The sequence below is a fragment of the Hippocampus comes genome, unplaced genomic scaffold (assembly GCF_001891065.2).
Source record: "Hippocampus comes isolate QL1 unplaced genomic scaffold, H_comes_QL1_v1.1 scaffold91, whole genome shotgun sequence".
NCBI lineage: Eukaryota > Metazoa > Chordata > Actinopteri > Syngnathiformes > Syngnathidae > Hippocampus > Hippocampus comes.
Window position 1 is genome coordinate 1484445 of NW_017805034.1, and position 15096 is coordinate 1499540.

Sequence of the window (15096 nt, forward strand, 5' to 3'; positions counted from 1 at the left end):
CCCCCGTAAATACCTGCAAGTTTAATGAAGTCTCCCGGTCCTTTTGGTGTCCCATTTATTCATGTTCCCCAACCCCAGCACAACAAACGGTACTTTGAAGAGCATCTTTTTTTTTTTTTGTCGGCTCAATGAAGTGTCCTTGGGATTTGGATTTGAGATCAAAAGAAAAGCAGTAGTTTCAATTTCAATTCAACTCACGAGGGCTGTTTGTCCCAGTAAAACGGAGCGTTGCCCAGGCTTTGTTCTAAGCCGTTGCTGGACTACGATTAGCCATGCTAGCTCGGGCCATGTGGCCCCATGCCGCTTGCCTGCAGTCGTCCGTTCTCGCCATGGAGGACTTTTCTTCCTGCATCAGCAAGCAAATGGCAAAATAACCATAGCCCTGTTTTATTTCTTGTTACAGTAGTGAATCCAGGCCAGCACAGATTGTCGTTAAAAATTCAAAAATGCACGTGTTGTAAGTGTAAAAATATAATACAAATAAAAACTGCACTTGTTTTGATAAAGCTGTTTTGATGTGAAATGGCGTTCATTTTTTGAAAACTGTTCTGATCGTCATAATTTTTTTGGAGCTTCTGGCAATTTTGTAATTGCAATGTTTTTCGACGGTGAATTTTCGATTTGATCAGCGTAAGCTGTCATCGTCAAAATTATTCCCCCAAAAAAACAATTCGATTAAAATGTGAACTACTGAACTCAATTTTATTTTGACATGCATCCAGACATGCAGTTCAGATTGTCGTCTTATTTTTTTTTTTTTTCCCCATAAGCCCTCCATTGACACTTGGCCAAGTTTATCAGATCACATTCTCTTTTGTGGACGTGAGAGTTACGCATCGTCAAACGGAAATGCATCTTTCCACATGCCCCTTTCTTACTAACCACCTCTCGGCTGTGCCCATCTAAAGGATGCCAAGTTTGTGGAGGAGAGGCGGAAGCAACTGCAGTGTTACCTTCGTATGGTCATGAACAAAGTCATCCAGACGTTGCCGGACTTCACGGCCTGTCCCACCAAGGAGACCCTGCTGTCTTTGCTGCCTTTCTGTCTGTAAGTGGACACACACGCACGCACACACGCACACACAACCCGCAATGTTGCCATGAACCAAATGTCCCGCTGTATCCCAACACATGCTCATCGTCACACATGCCACGTACGACTGTAGGAATGTTGACATCTCACTTTTAACGCTAAAACAAAAACCCTGATGCAGACTTGTCATGCAATCGCCTGTTCCTTGAGTTCGCTCGGATTTTACCCAAAGGCAATTCACTGTGATGAGTACAAAAGAAAACACAGTGCAGCTACGGTACTTTTTGTCAAAAGTCTCTTTCAACGTGTTGTACCTGCGCTTATTCGTCGAACTCGATCAGTTTCCCTTTGCGCTTCACTGGGCTACCTTTGTTCTTTGTTGTTGAAGTCGCCCGCGTCATCGTTTGTATTTTAATCTTTCCAGGGACAGCGGTTACTACAGTGGACAGTTTATCGTGTTATCAGGTTACAAGGTGCATGTAAGGGTTAAAATAAAGTGTCATGTTACTGCATCTATGGGTCCCTTGAAAGGTGCTTTAAAATCCAAAAGCTGTTATTGTCGTTATTATTCACAATTAACGACAGGCATTGGAAAAATGAACCCCACCGCCATGCTCGGATTTAAATTATTCAAACGCGATTTGTGCCACACACATTGGGCTTTTTAATCCCCCCCCCCCCCGAAATGTCATACAAGTGTTAAATGACAACAAAACGCTGTATTTACCACTTGAATTAAAAGTGATTATGTGTATGTTTCCCCTCATAGCCATTCACACCCCTGAAGTCCTTTTGAATGTTTCCAAAAAAAAAAAAAAAAGAGCCAAACAAAAGGCCAAATGCACCCAGTGGATCTGATCGATGCGTTGCTTTTTGTTGCTGAATATTTATCGGTTCGGTCTGACCTTCTTAGAAAACGCATCTTAGGACAAAACATCAGATAAAGAAGATGAACGTTTGAATATCTCGGGTTCAATTTCCCCTTGAATGCTCGCTGAACGAAAGGCATGTCAGGTCTCACACAAAACACCAAATGAACATTCAACTGGAATTTGTTAGATTTGTTCCTTTTGGGGGGGTTTTCCAAGCCACTCCGCCACAGTTCCTCTGTTCATTTGTGGCTCACAAATTAGTCTGAGGAGTGGGGGTGGGGGGAGAGAAGAGACCTGTAGGTTTTTAATTAAAATCAATGCATTGTTGTAAAAATATGAAAATTAAAATGAGAGATAGCGATTAAACCAAATGCATGACTCTATTATTATCTAATAGAATGGAAATGGGCCCAGAGGCCCCTCTCAACAGTCAAAGCACATTAGCTTATCCTAACGAGAGGCTCTGTGATTATATCGCCTTCATATCTAAAAGGCGAAATCAAAATGTTTCTTGGTTGCACACGTACCCGCAAAAATGTATTCGCGGTCGCCTAGCTGGGCTGCTATTGTAGCGTCCTATCATGGCAGTTGAAGCGCGTTTTGGAACAAATGAATAGCTTGGCGATCAGTGACGTGATTGGAGGCGGGTCCATTAGCATTAGCGTCTAGCTTTGTTGCGCTACCGATGGCCTCAAAGAGTTTCACAATGGGTGTGGGTCGCATGTACATTCGATGTTTCAAAGCTTCTTTTCTCGCCACGGTTTCTTCTTCTATTTATTGACCGTCTGGATGCTGCCCTCTCATGGGTAAGCCTTGCTACTGCAACAGAGGAGATTCACAATTGTGTCCAAATGCGTATGTGTGCAGATCGCTGAAGACATGTGGAACAAGCAACCTGCATAGGTGGTGAGGTTGAGTCTCAACGTCACCTGAGGCAAAGTTCAACTCAAAGAAATACACCGACAGATTTTCAAGAAAGCCTTGAGAAATTGCCCAAAAAGGAGCTTACTTTTCAAAAGGGGTGTACTCCTTCATTTGAAGCACTATACATCACAGGGCCAATTAATCACTGTAAACACAAGCGCAAACCATACAAGCATAAATCGGAGCGGCAAATTACACTTTTTGATTTATCATATCTTGGATAAAACATCGAAATATGCCGGCAGACTTTTGAACGGTATTTTTTTCTTGCCTTGAGGGTTCTCAAGCTTGTGCTGGTTGTCGTTGCATTTCGACACGATACTGACTTGAATACTGAGCAGGCTTTGCCAGGCTTTATTGAAATGTTATTCATTTGACTGCAGGGGAACATAATTAGAGCAAGCAGGTACACACGCACGCGTGATGTGTGCACGGGCACACACACACACACACACACACACACACACACACACGCGCGCGCGCGCGCACACAAGCCGCAATCTAATTGATTGTCTTGGCAGGAAGAGTTTGCAAATAGTACATGCCGGATAAACTATTTCATCTCCACTTTTTCTCTTTCTTGCCCATTCACACACACACACACACACACACACACACACACACACACACACACACACACACACACACATGCACACGCTTGCCTAATCTGGCACAATAAAAGGTTACATCCTTATTCTGGAGTCAAACTGCCCCCAAACTGCTCTTGACAGCAAAACAAAGGTCCCCCCAACACTTTGTTTTCCCCCGAGGCAGCAAGTCAATAAGGCGGGAACTAAGACTGAGAGAGGGAGTGTGTATTTTGTCTTCTGAATAAACCATAAACGCGTCGCTGTCGAGTTGCATACCAACCGCGAAGTAAAGCCGAGGAGAGGTTGCTGGTCCTGACAAGTGATGAAAACATGAGATAATGCATTGTTCAAAAATAAGGGTTATTCATCAATTCCCATTCTTAACTGTCATACGAATGAAAAAAATTGAATATTATTCATAATAATTTCATTTTAGCGGAAACCGATCACATGACCGAGAAGCGAGCCTTGACCCGCGTCGGGAATGATATACTGTCGACGGATGTAACAGAGAATTCGGTAATTTTTCAGAATAAAACATCTTTCGGATTCCGAAATGAATAAAAAAGAAGTAGTTTAAGTTATTTATTCTTTCTGTGCGGCCCGGTACCTAATGACCCACGGATCGGTACCGGTCCCCGGCCCGGGGGTTGGGGACCACTGGTCTAAGATATGCCGACGTTCCACATGACGGACAATTTAGAGTGTTCCATTAACCTGCCATGCGTGTTTTTGGAATGTGTGAGGAAACCGTAATACCCGGAGAAAACCCACGCAGGCAGGCCACAAGCTCCACACAGGGAGGCCACAGCCAGAATCGAACCCTGCACTTATACACTGTGAGGTCGACGCGCTAACCAGTCGCCCACCGGGCCGCTTATAATATAGTGCGCCCTGTCTATAAAAAGCGTTTTAAAATAGGGTATTCATTGAAGGGGCGCCTTATACTCTGAAGTGCCTTATAGTGCGGAAAATCCGGTAATACAAAACGTAACGTTTGGTACCTGGGGTGACATACCTGGGGTGACCTGTATAAAAGAAATAAATCAGTTCTGTTTTTTATTATTTTTTTCCTTGTGCGAATGGTAGTTAAAAGGCTACACAGATATGCACTGAAAATGACTTTCCGCTTTTCATTTTCCTTTGAATACGTGGACCTTCTTGTACGGTTGTTTGTTGCTGCCATTTCAACATTCACAGCGGTCCCTTTGCCAAAGCAGTACTTGAACTTCTGTTTGCGTCATCGCGCGCGGCAGGTGAAGAGGTGACCGCTCGGGCTGCCGTGTAGAGCGGTGAGCCAGGGCCCTGACAACGTGCTTCACTAACTCCCCGTCCTGGCTTTTCACTGCCGTCTTTTATCCTCAGTCATCTGACACTCGTTGGGGATCAAGGCTCACTTGTAGTCACAAACGACGACGGCGCTGATATCATCGCTGCGGCGAGGTTCTATTCGCCAAAGAGGAATTGGAAGTCTTAAGATCTCAGATATGTGTTGCGTCATTGACTGTCAAGTGATTTGAAGATTTACCTCGGTCGTCGCCTTGACTTGGGGAATTATTTTGGAAAAAAGCCAACAGCAGGGAATGGAGGCAATCAACTCACCTTCTCCTCTGATTCGATTGGGGTTGAAATTGATTGGTTGCTTCTCGGTGATGGTGTCCAAAAATTCACGTTGAGCTAATTGACGCACCCATCTCATCTTTGACATGCGGCTGATGTCAAAACTGTGATAAGCAGCTGCAATCAGCAAACATGAGCATGCCTGGCCAAGCTTCTAATGAAATGTCATTATCTCATCTATCATATGAACATGATGTGTTTCATGAAACAGTTGTTGAATCTCAAATGGAACCTCAGCAGATGTCCGTTTGAATTCTCTTTTCTCTTCGCATTTTAGGGATGCGCCCCAGACCGGCGACGGCGGCCCCAAGACTCCCCGCTCCAAAACTTCATCCCGCTTCCCAAGACTGGGCCGCGGCCAGCACCAGGAAGCCAGACCGGAACCCCAAAGTGGCGACCTTTAACACACCAAGACCGTTTATTTGTCTTTGACGTTTTCATGATGTCCAGGTCAGCAGCCCACCCGTGTCCAACCGCTGCCGTGAAGACTTTGAGGGCATCCGACATGACTTTATGGCCAACTGTCAGCCAAAGTGATGGCAGCGTATTTAAATATAGGAGATGCCAAGAGGCTGGACCAAATCACACCGTACCTCTTACCTCACTAAGAGACAAACTGAACTGCCACTCTTGAGATGCTGGCTTTTATTTCTTACTATGCTCCTTTCTGTAGTAAAAGTGTGTGTAGTCACAGTGCCTACAGTGTATATTACAGCTGTGTTGATAGCTGATCTATAGCAAGTGATTGATTCAGTCTGGGGACTCCGTCTGCTTTATGGTGCCATTACATTTGAGCTAATCACGTCTCCCAATCGGCCACAACGTTGGCCAAGTGCTTGGGCACTCACAGTTGGGACCTTCCTATGTGAAGTTTGTCTGCCTCCCCGTACTTGTTTCGTCTGGTTCGCGTGAACGGCTGTTTGTGTCTATGTGCCCTACGATTGGCCGGCGAAGGAAGACCGCGCCCCAGAAGTCAGCTGACTTGAGGCTCCAGCTCGCCCGTGACCCAAAATGAGGACAAGCAATGTAGACAATGAACAATCTCTGGTGTGGACCACCAGGTAATGTATTCTTCTTTGTGTTTCCTTCCCATGTTTTATGAGGGCGGGGCATTATGCATCATCATGTCCAACAATTATCATACTCAAGGATTTGGGTTGTACACCACTGACACAACACATAACGCATCATCAGAGCTTAGAATAGTTCCCATTGAATTGCAGGTTGATGCCACTACAGAAATGCCTTGTTTAAGGATTAGGGCTCATGTTTCCTAGCAGGATTTAACACAGCGGCGCATTGCAAATGAATGTCGTAACAAAGACTAAACACTTGAAATGAAGCAGAGCTGCTCATGAAGAGTGCAAGGAGAGCGTCTGCGAGCCACCAAGTGTGGATAATAGGGGGCTCATGCATATGCAGAGCTCTCCCCAAGATGGGTACCAGATTCCGGGACCACGAGGGCCGATCGTTTTCTGCAAATTCCACTCGTCAAAACTTGGAGCTGAGGGTCACTTGTGATTTTTCTTTTTTTTTAACCCTGGATGGAGGTGAAAAAACAAAACGAGCTGCTTCTTTGATGCAAAGTGTCACTTTTGGCTTCAAGAGACTTCACTTTGACTTGGTTGCTCAATAAAGACAAATCCTATTGGAATGAATGTTTTTTGTAATTTTTTTTTTTACCCCCCCCAAGCCCCCACACTTGACCATATTTGTCTTGAGCTAAAAGAAGAGCACATGATGTGTTTTCTACTTTCCAGAGAGTCAAACGGTAGAATTCATGACATTTTGAGTGACAGCATATTTCCAAAATAATTTACCACAGTCTTCTTCCGCCATGTCAAGGATTCATCACCTCTTGCCCCCAGCATTTAAAGGAGGAGCTGCTTCGATCGCCAGTGAAACAAATTTTTTGAAATGCTGCTCCAGCTTTTATGGGTGGTGCAAATAACATCGCTTAGTCTAGCCCACCCCTGCGCAGATTTACACCACGTATGAAAATAGAACCCGTCATCTGATAAAACCAAGTTGAGCTTACCATACCTACAGTGAAGCATGGTGGTAGCGGCGCTGTTTTTCTTAAGCTGGAACTCCGACATTAGTGGAGTTGGTCAGTGGATCGTGAATGGTCAAAATAAAAATCCTAAAAAAATAAAGTTTAAAATCATAGTGTGAGTGAAGATAATTGCAACTGAGTCATGCATGGAAGCTTTTTTAATCAGGATCTTTGGTTGTAAATCATACGAAAGGTTACGATATCAAAGAGAAAGCGCTTGCAGCATCATGGCACAAAATACAGTAAAGGTCACCTCAAACAAATCCTTCTTTGCATTTCTATAAATGATCACAATAAGTTTCTAAGTTTCCTTGCAAAGGGAGCTGCAAACCAGGCCCAAAATGAGCATGCTGCAAGGAGAACGTTTCCATTCATGTGAAAAATGTTTTGAAATGCCCGAAACAACAACGAGCAAAAATAGTTTTCAAAAATACTGTATAGCAATGAATGATCTTGGGCTGACTTGTAGCCAGTCACAAGAAGGAGTCATACCAACTCAACAATCCCAACTCCTTTCAACTCTGCTTTTCCTGTGCATTTGGGTCATTTCAGTGCACTGTGGCAATTAGCATTGTTAGCCTCTCCCACAGCGATTATTTCCACATGTAATTCCCTAATAAAGTGGCCTTAAGAATAGAAATGGCTCAGCCATCCCAGAAAAGCTGCTTGTCTTGAAGTGTTGTATGTACCGTACTTTAACTCACTATGAAAGAAGAGAAAAAAATGTTTTATTGCCTTCATTTGCCTGGAAATTTTCAGTTATTGATTCTATTTAGTTTTGCAGCCCTTTTTGACACTTGTTGCCATTTATGAAGTTGAACGTTTATTGTACTCAAATTCTTGCTGTTGAAATTTAGACTCTGGGATGCTAGTTTATGTGAATATGCCCCCCCCCTACTGGCCAGGTTTGGCTACTGCAATTAGGTGTGTGCACTCCTTACAAGGGTCAAGGGTCAAAAGCAAGATGGCCGCCTCAGGTCTGGTGTGCATGGACTCAATGGAACAATGGAGAGCACATTGAAGCAGGCCTCTCGGCAAGAAGTATTTTGTTTTTTTTTTAACTGCAAAATGTTGACATTTTTTAACCTCATTTTCAAGCTTTGAAGATCAGGATAGTTTGGAATATCCAGCCACCACCTGTAACCCGTTTCCTGATTTCCTTGCATGAACAAACAAATGGTGAGTGAATGCATTGAATCCCTCCCAAGAGTTGTGCCGAATGCCGACATTTGTATGAATGTATGCAGCTGAAACATTGAAATTCTGTGAAAATGGCAGAACGACTGGCTCTTGTACTGCTTGGTGCCCTAATAACTTAAAAGTCTCATCAGATGCGATACAGAACAGAAAGGCTAATGAAAGCCACCATGATTGTATCGAATTGTGACGTCACCTTTCAAATCTCTGATAGTTTTTTTGACATTGGAGTTGAGTCGGACAAAGCAAGTGAGGTTATACTCGTGAGTCTTTTCTGCGCATGTGGACTTAATGGCCACAACGTGTACCATACACTTGCGTTGCTATTAATGTTCATCCTGTACTCGCATGCAGTTCTGCTGCGCGTGAATACGTGTGTTCTGTACTGTATGTCACTTTCTGCATTCACCCATGAACAGGTACGCTGTCGTAGGCGCGTACGTTCAATACAGAAAGCAAGAGCGTGTGCGTCAGCGCTCGCGTTTGAACCCAATGCATGAATCTATAAAAATGGACGGATTCTGTAAATGACATCGCCGCCGCATCTGAGGCCCAGCGTGCATCTGCTTGCTTGCCTCTTCAGTCATTATTTATTCTTGACTGCTTCACAAAGCAGTCTCAGAGCTTTAATTTCAACCACGCTGCCTTTATGTTGGGTTTCTGTAGGAGTTCCGGGCGCCGAGAAAATGACATGTCAAGGCAAATTGATCAGTGGCTGCTGACCAGAAAATTGTGTTACAAGCTGGATTCAGGATGTTATTGGCCACTGGGCACTAGTGACGGCAATTTGACTTACAAGCCTCAATAGGTCTGACAGATTGACCATTTGCGGTTTAACAATTTTTGTTGACGTGAACAATTAAAAAATTGTCAATTCATAAAAAGTGTGCGTGCAAATTAATTCGTCGCACACAGACACGTCCGATCTTGGTGGCATCCCAACTTGTCATTTATCCCGATGCAGGTCTGCTCGCAGTTTCTGATGAATGTCCTTTGTGCACCTTGACTTGTCGCAGTCTTCTTCCGTCACTTCAAAGACAATCGGAATTTAAAGGGAATGATCATAGCTGCTTCAATTGTCAGTGAAACAAGTTTGCACCAGCATGTATGGGTTGTGCAAATACCATTACTTAGTCTAGCCCACCCCTGCGCAGATTCACACCACGCATGAAAATAGAACCCGTCGTCAGATAAAAACAAGTTGAGATTTTTGGGTCGAATTCCAACACGGCTCATCAACCCAAAAAAAAAATACCATACCGACAGCGAAGCATGGCGGTGGCGGCACTGTTTTTATGAAACTGGAACCGCGGCCTTTGTGGAGGTGGTCAGTAGATAGTGAGTGGTCTAAATAAAAATGTAAAAAAATAATAAAAGTTAAAACGATAGTGTGACTGAAAAAGATAATTGCAACTGACTCATGCATGGAAGCTTTTTTTAATCAGGATCTTAAGATGTCTGAGTTCAATAGGGTGTATTGATTAGCTATTATCCAAAAATGACACATAAAACTGGATCAGGAAAAGGTAGAACATGAACACAAGGTGATTTTTTTTTTTTTTTTCGCTGCATGTGACTTGAAACATGAGACTGATGTGATTTAAAATGTTGAACTCCCACCAGGCTTGGGGCAACAGATTTGCCATCTTGGATTGTTCTTGTCCATTCTTGTACCACTTTTTCCCTTCTCCTCGGGGACATCGAGCTTTAGCTTGGCTATTTTTCCAGAACCGAACGTAATGATCGAGCTCTTAGTGTTGCGAAGGGGAACATCAAAGAGACAGGGGCTCCTGGTTTAAACAAGGTCACCGTATAAGCAGCTTCTCTAGCCGAACAATGCACAACGCTGGCTTGCATCGTAAAGCGTCCTCATTATCATGATAAAAAAGCCCAGTGATGTCTCGGGGAGCCAATACAAATGTGGTGTACTGTCAAATCAAATTTTTGTATAGTTTTAGAAGAAAGATTTAACATTACATGCATATGTCATTTCATGTGCATTTCTATGAATTAGGTTTTGGATCCAATCAGCGAGTTAAGAAAAAAAAAAAAAGATATCCGACCACAATACGGAACATTTTATCGAGTCCATTAAAAAAAAAAAAAATAAATTAAATTACCGTATCGCCGAACCCTGCTATTCGCAGCGCATTGAGACCAGCCCGGCACACAAATAGCCAAAATAATGTCCATTGAAATGTATTTGAGGAATAAAGTAACAATTAAGCCCTGAAAATTCTCCCCCCCCCCCCCAAAAAAACATTCAATACACAGAAGTTTGATGCAGATTTATTTATTTATTTATTTATTTTGTAAGGAAACGGTTTTCTTTGCTTTAATGGGCCCCATTAAATTATTAGTTGGCCTGGATCTGGCCCCCGGAGCTCGGGTTTGACACCTGTGGTAGAGTTATTTGCTTGCCTTTGGGATCTTTTCCCACTCATTGGTGGTTTGAATGGTAATCTGTCAACTGCGGCTTGGTTCCAACCACCCGCAGATCTAAACAAGATGCGCTTAGCATTGGAAGATGGACGGATGGATGGATTGACACATTTCCTGACTGAGAAACGTATTTATTTCCAAGATCCCTGTCATCTCTGCCTCTGCATTTTTTTTTTTTTTATCTCAGATTGCACTTGATCCCCCCTGCTAAGGCGCTAGCCACACCTGCAGGTGTTCTCATCACGCTTGTGGTTTGATCAAAAGTGCGCCCTTGGGCTCCTGTGAGCGCCCGTGATCGTTTTGTGATGACACGCATGCAGGGAAAACACTTCAGTCGACGACCTGAAGGAAGCGATAAGTAAACAAAGTCAAATGAAAGGATGAAACATGGAAACGGTATCTTGGCCTCTGAATTGTCTCTGAACGATGCCGCGTCAAAGGGTAACTTAAGGTACGCGGTTGCCGTCGTCAGTTCACAAGAAATTAGCATCTTTGCTATCTAATGACGGCGATGTTGCTGCTGAGCCTTTCATTAATCCTCTGAATGTTGCAATTCTTTCAAGAGAAATCACACTGTTGAATTTAATCAACAGAATGCAAGATACTCAAAACATATCAATTTAGAACACGGGTGACAAACTCAAGGCACGCGGACCATATGCGGCCAACCAAATCCTTTTGTGGGGCCCACTGAAGAGTTTGTGTCAGCTCCATGTTTCTTTTTTACATGCATTCATTCTTTATCTCTCTCTTATTTTGTCAGAGAGTCTGCACTACAATTGAATAACTTGTATACCGTACTTAAATATTTGATTGCCACTATTTTTCCGTGACTTCTGATTTCCAAAATAAAAATTATTGACGCGGTAGGGACACAGGAAGGCCGTTCGTTAGGCAGTCAGTGAGTGTCGTTGAAATCTACATTGTGCAAGCTTTTCTGGGTCGATTTTCAAATCAAAATATTTTTTAAAAATCTAAAAAAAGAAATAAAGGATTAGACATTTTTTAAATGAGCAGAAAAAATAATTTTGGGGGCACAAATCCATCCAGGTTTACATGAATGTTAAGAGACATAATCACTATTTCAAATATGTCTGATAAAACATTTTAACTATAATAAAGCCTGGATCAAAATTCAGCCAAAAAAAAAAAAACGATTTCAGCAAAACGTATTTTAAATGTTATTTAGGAATGACTTTTACGACGGATACATTTTCTTTCAGGACGCCTATCCATTGACACAACGAGGGCATGTTTCTGTGTTTTATTCATGAAAACAGAAAATGTCCTTTCATTCTTGAACGGCTCAAGTGTGTCATATTAACTACCCGTGACCGAAATGAGTGTGACACCCCTGGTTTAGAATCGAAGGGGTGCCATTCTTATCATCCACACATTTTGCTTTTTTTTTTTTTAACCACAGGCGATGTGAACTTTACTTGAAGCAACAGGAAGGAGCTGGCGATCAATCTGGAGTAAATTGAAAAAAAAAAAAAAAGATGAAAGAGTTGGGGGGCCGGGGTGGGGGGGGGACTCAAACAATCAATTTTCCAGTGAAGCATATCGAAATTCCGCAGCAGGAGAGCTGGTGCGCTTTGTGTTTCAGTCCTCGTTGGTAAGCAGGAAATAAATGTGCAAATGGCCAAAAAAAAAAAAAAGATTCATCATGTCAAAAAAAAAAAAAAAATGCGGATGCATCCACTGTCGATACACATGCATGTGGCGTTTTCACCAGTCGTAATAATTTTGTTGCATCGTCTATATTTTTCTGAAACTGCAGATTCTACACGTCACTGCTTGCAAATTGGTTGGATTGAGGTGAATTAAAAAAAAGAAAAAAATAAACGTCACGATGTTCTTTCAGTCATTTATTGAACAGAACAAAGAAGCACCCAAATTCAAAATGCAAGGAGCATTCATCCACATTCACTTTTACTATCTTTTTAAATAGTTTTCTACTTTCCAATCGTGTGCTGTTTTTTTCTTTGTTGTTATTTTATTAAAAATGTAACCAAAAAAAAAAAAACATGGAATTTTTTGGGGGGATGGCCGAATCGCATTTTCAATTCATTTCAGTGTTGAAAATTGATTTGAAATGCAAGTAACAACGAGTCACAACATTGGTGAGGAACAAATATGAAAATCACAGTGTACCGCCGTTGCAATCATTGATACAAAACTGGGAGGAAAAAAAGATGTCGAAAGCTCCAAAAATGATTGGCGGTGACAAAAGGAGGAGAAAAAGAAGCACGGGTGTTGTGAATGATTGGAAAGTAATTTGGCAGGTCAAAACGCAAGGTTGCTGTCATGCCACCTCGACACGTGGACCGCAACAAGTGGCCATTACAAGTCAATAAGAAGCCCTCTGCCGTCATTCAAGAGGCAACAGAGGAAATTGTCCTCCTCAAGTGTCTGTGTTAAGTCCAGACACATTTTTCTTCCACCTTTTGATTAAAAAAAAAAAAAAAGTCTTAATTCACTGAATGAATGGATCAATCATGAGTGTGGGATTGGAAAAAAAAAATACACATTGACCAACTGTTGCGTTTGATGCCGGTTCGAATTCTGGACTTGGATATACAAAAACCACTGCTCTGTATTCAATGTAAAATATGTCAATTTTATTTTATTTTTTTGAAGATAGAATGATGTGCCTTTCATGTCGAGTCGCCACTACTCAGTTCAATGAACACAAAGTGATACCATAGATGGGTTGGACAAAATCGCGGCGGAAGACCTCGACTCTGCTTCTTTTCGCGTGCGATCAGAGCGCGTTGGCGTCTCGTGTTAGCGTCGTCTGACGCAGAGCCATTTGATCCCCTGGCTTGTCAGCCGCTACCTGCCGTGCGATTGCAGCTCAAACGCTTCAAAATAGGGAGTTCAAAGGCTTTTGTCAAAGGATCCTTTTTACACTTGTTGCCTTTCTGTCAGAAAGAAATCTTTTTACGTTCAGTCTTTCCGCCGGTTGGAGTTACATGAACAGTGGCCCGGACTCATCCGGACAGGCATGATTTGAACTCATGCAGTGATTAAGAGGAGACGCGGGGAGCTGGAATGGGATTGTAATTGGACTCTAAATCATGGGAAGAGGATGTTTTACAGGAAGAACTGATGACCCTTTAACTCATTCACTACCAGTCAATTCTCGACCCCATTTTTTTTTTCTACCCTAAGTCTTGGAAAAATTGAAAAAAAAAGTATCTGGGGTTGAACGTGCGGAGTGTGAAAAGACATTAATATGTCTTTGGGATTGAATGAGTTTGAATAGAGGTGGTGGTGTGCAGTGCGGTTAAAAAAAATGATTAAAAAATCGGATGGCAGTGAAGCGGCAGGACTTGCCACCCCGGCAAAATTGTGAGTGTTGATTTAAAGGGGACGTACAACTGAAAATTGACTTTTTAAAAAACATTTTTTTAAAACTGAATAGTTGGGTCTCTGGAGTGTGAAAAATGAAACTGAACTTATCTTGCCTATTTGTGTATTGATCTAAATCGTAATCGGTAATAACATGCACAGTATATTTTTCAGATACGGATTTTACTTTTTGCTTTTAAACCCGAACATTTGGACCCGGTCGGGGTAGGTCTGTGCCAAATCAACCAACAAATGTCAAAATTTGAACCAAGCCGCTTTTGATTTTTATTTATCTTGGTGTACATGTTCATCATGATGGCACAACACAAAATCTCAAATTTTAGGTCATTCGTAGCAGGGGTCAGGTCGCTACAGCCTGCCGAATGTTGACATTTGTTGGGTAAAAAGGGGCGTGGCTTATGTACAAGAGCAACAGACAATCATTCACACCATGATTGAGGACCGAACCGACGCGGCCTGTGCGCGAATACACAAGAAAGTGACTTCCGATGGGAGCGTTTGACTCTCAAGGTTACAATGCATTTTCTGACCGTCTGCTGAACGATCCGGTAAATAAAAGGACGCTGGACGAGAGGATAAATAAAAGTCGTTGAGGAACCGGGGGATGAGCAGGAGAGGAAACGGTGTTGAGGAGGGAGCGATACGCGCGGCTCCCTCTGCCGAATATGTCCTAGCGGATCCATCTCGTACGCTTCCAGTGAAGGTTGCCTTCATCCGTTTTTCAAGTTGGTCCTTGATGTGACGTGACGAGAGACGTTTGGGGGAGGCGGTGGGGGGCGTTGAAAGGGGTGGCTGATAAAACGGTCATTGGCGGTGAACATGAAGGTTGATGCCATCCTTAGCGGACTGCATACATATTACTGTCAAACAGGTGCATTTCATGAATGCATAAGGGCGCGTTGCCGCAGATGTCAAAAGACGCCTTTCATTTTTCAAAACCTTAACGTTTGATGGGATTTCACCAAGTCCTTGCTGAAATGATTTGGG

General features: G+C 42.7%; 1 protein-coding gene across 1 annotated transcript in view; it reads left to right on the forward strand.

The window, feature by feature from the left end:
* Positions 1-6697, forward strand: part of snx29 (sorting nexin 29) — a 121040-nt gene extending 114343 nt beyond the window's left edge. The window contains exons 20-21 of the mRNA XM_019863575.1: positions 909-1048; positions 5317-6697. Coding sequence (XP_019719134.1) covers positions 909-1048; positions 5317-5443 — 267 coding nt within the window. The 3' untranslated portion in view covers positions 5444-6697. The remainder of the gene's footprint in view (positions 1-908; positions 1049-5316) is intronic.
* The last annotated feature ends 8399 nt before the right edge of the window (positions 6698-15096 follow it).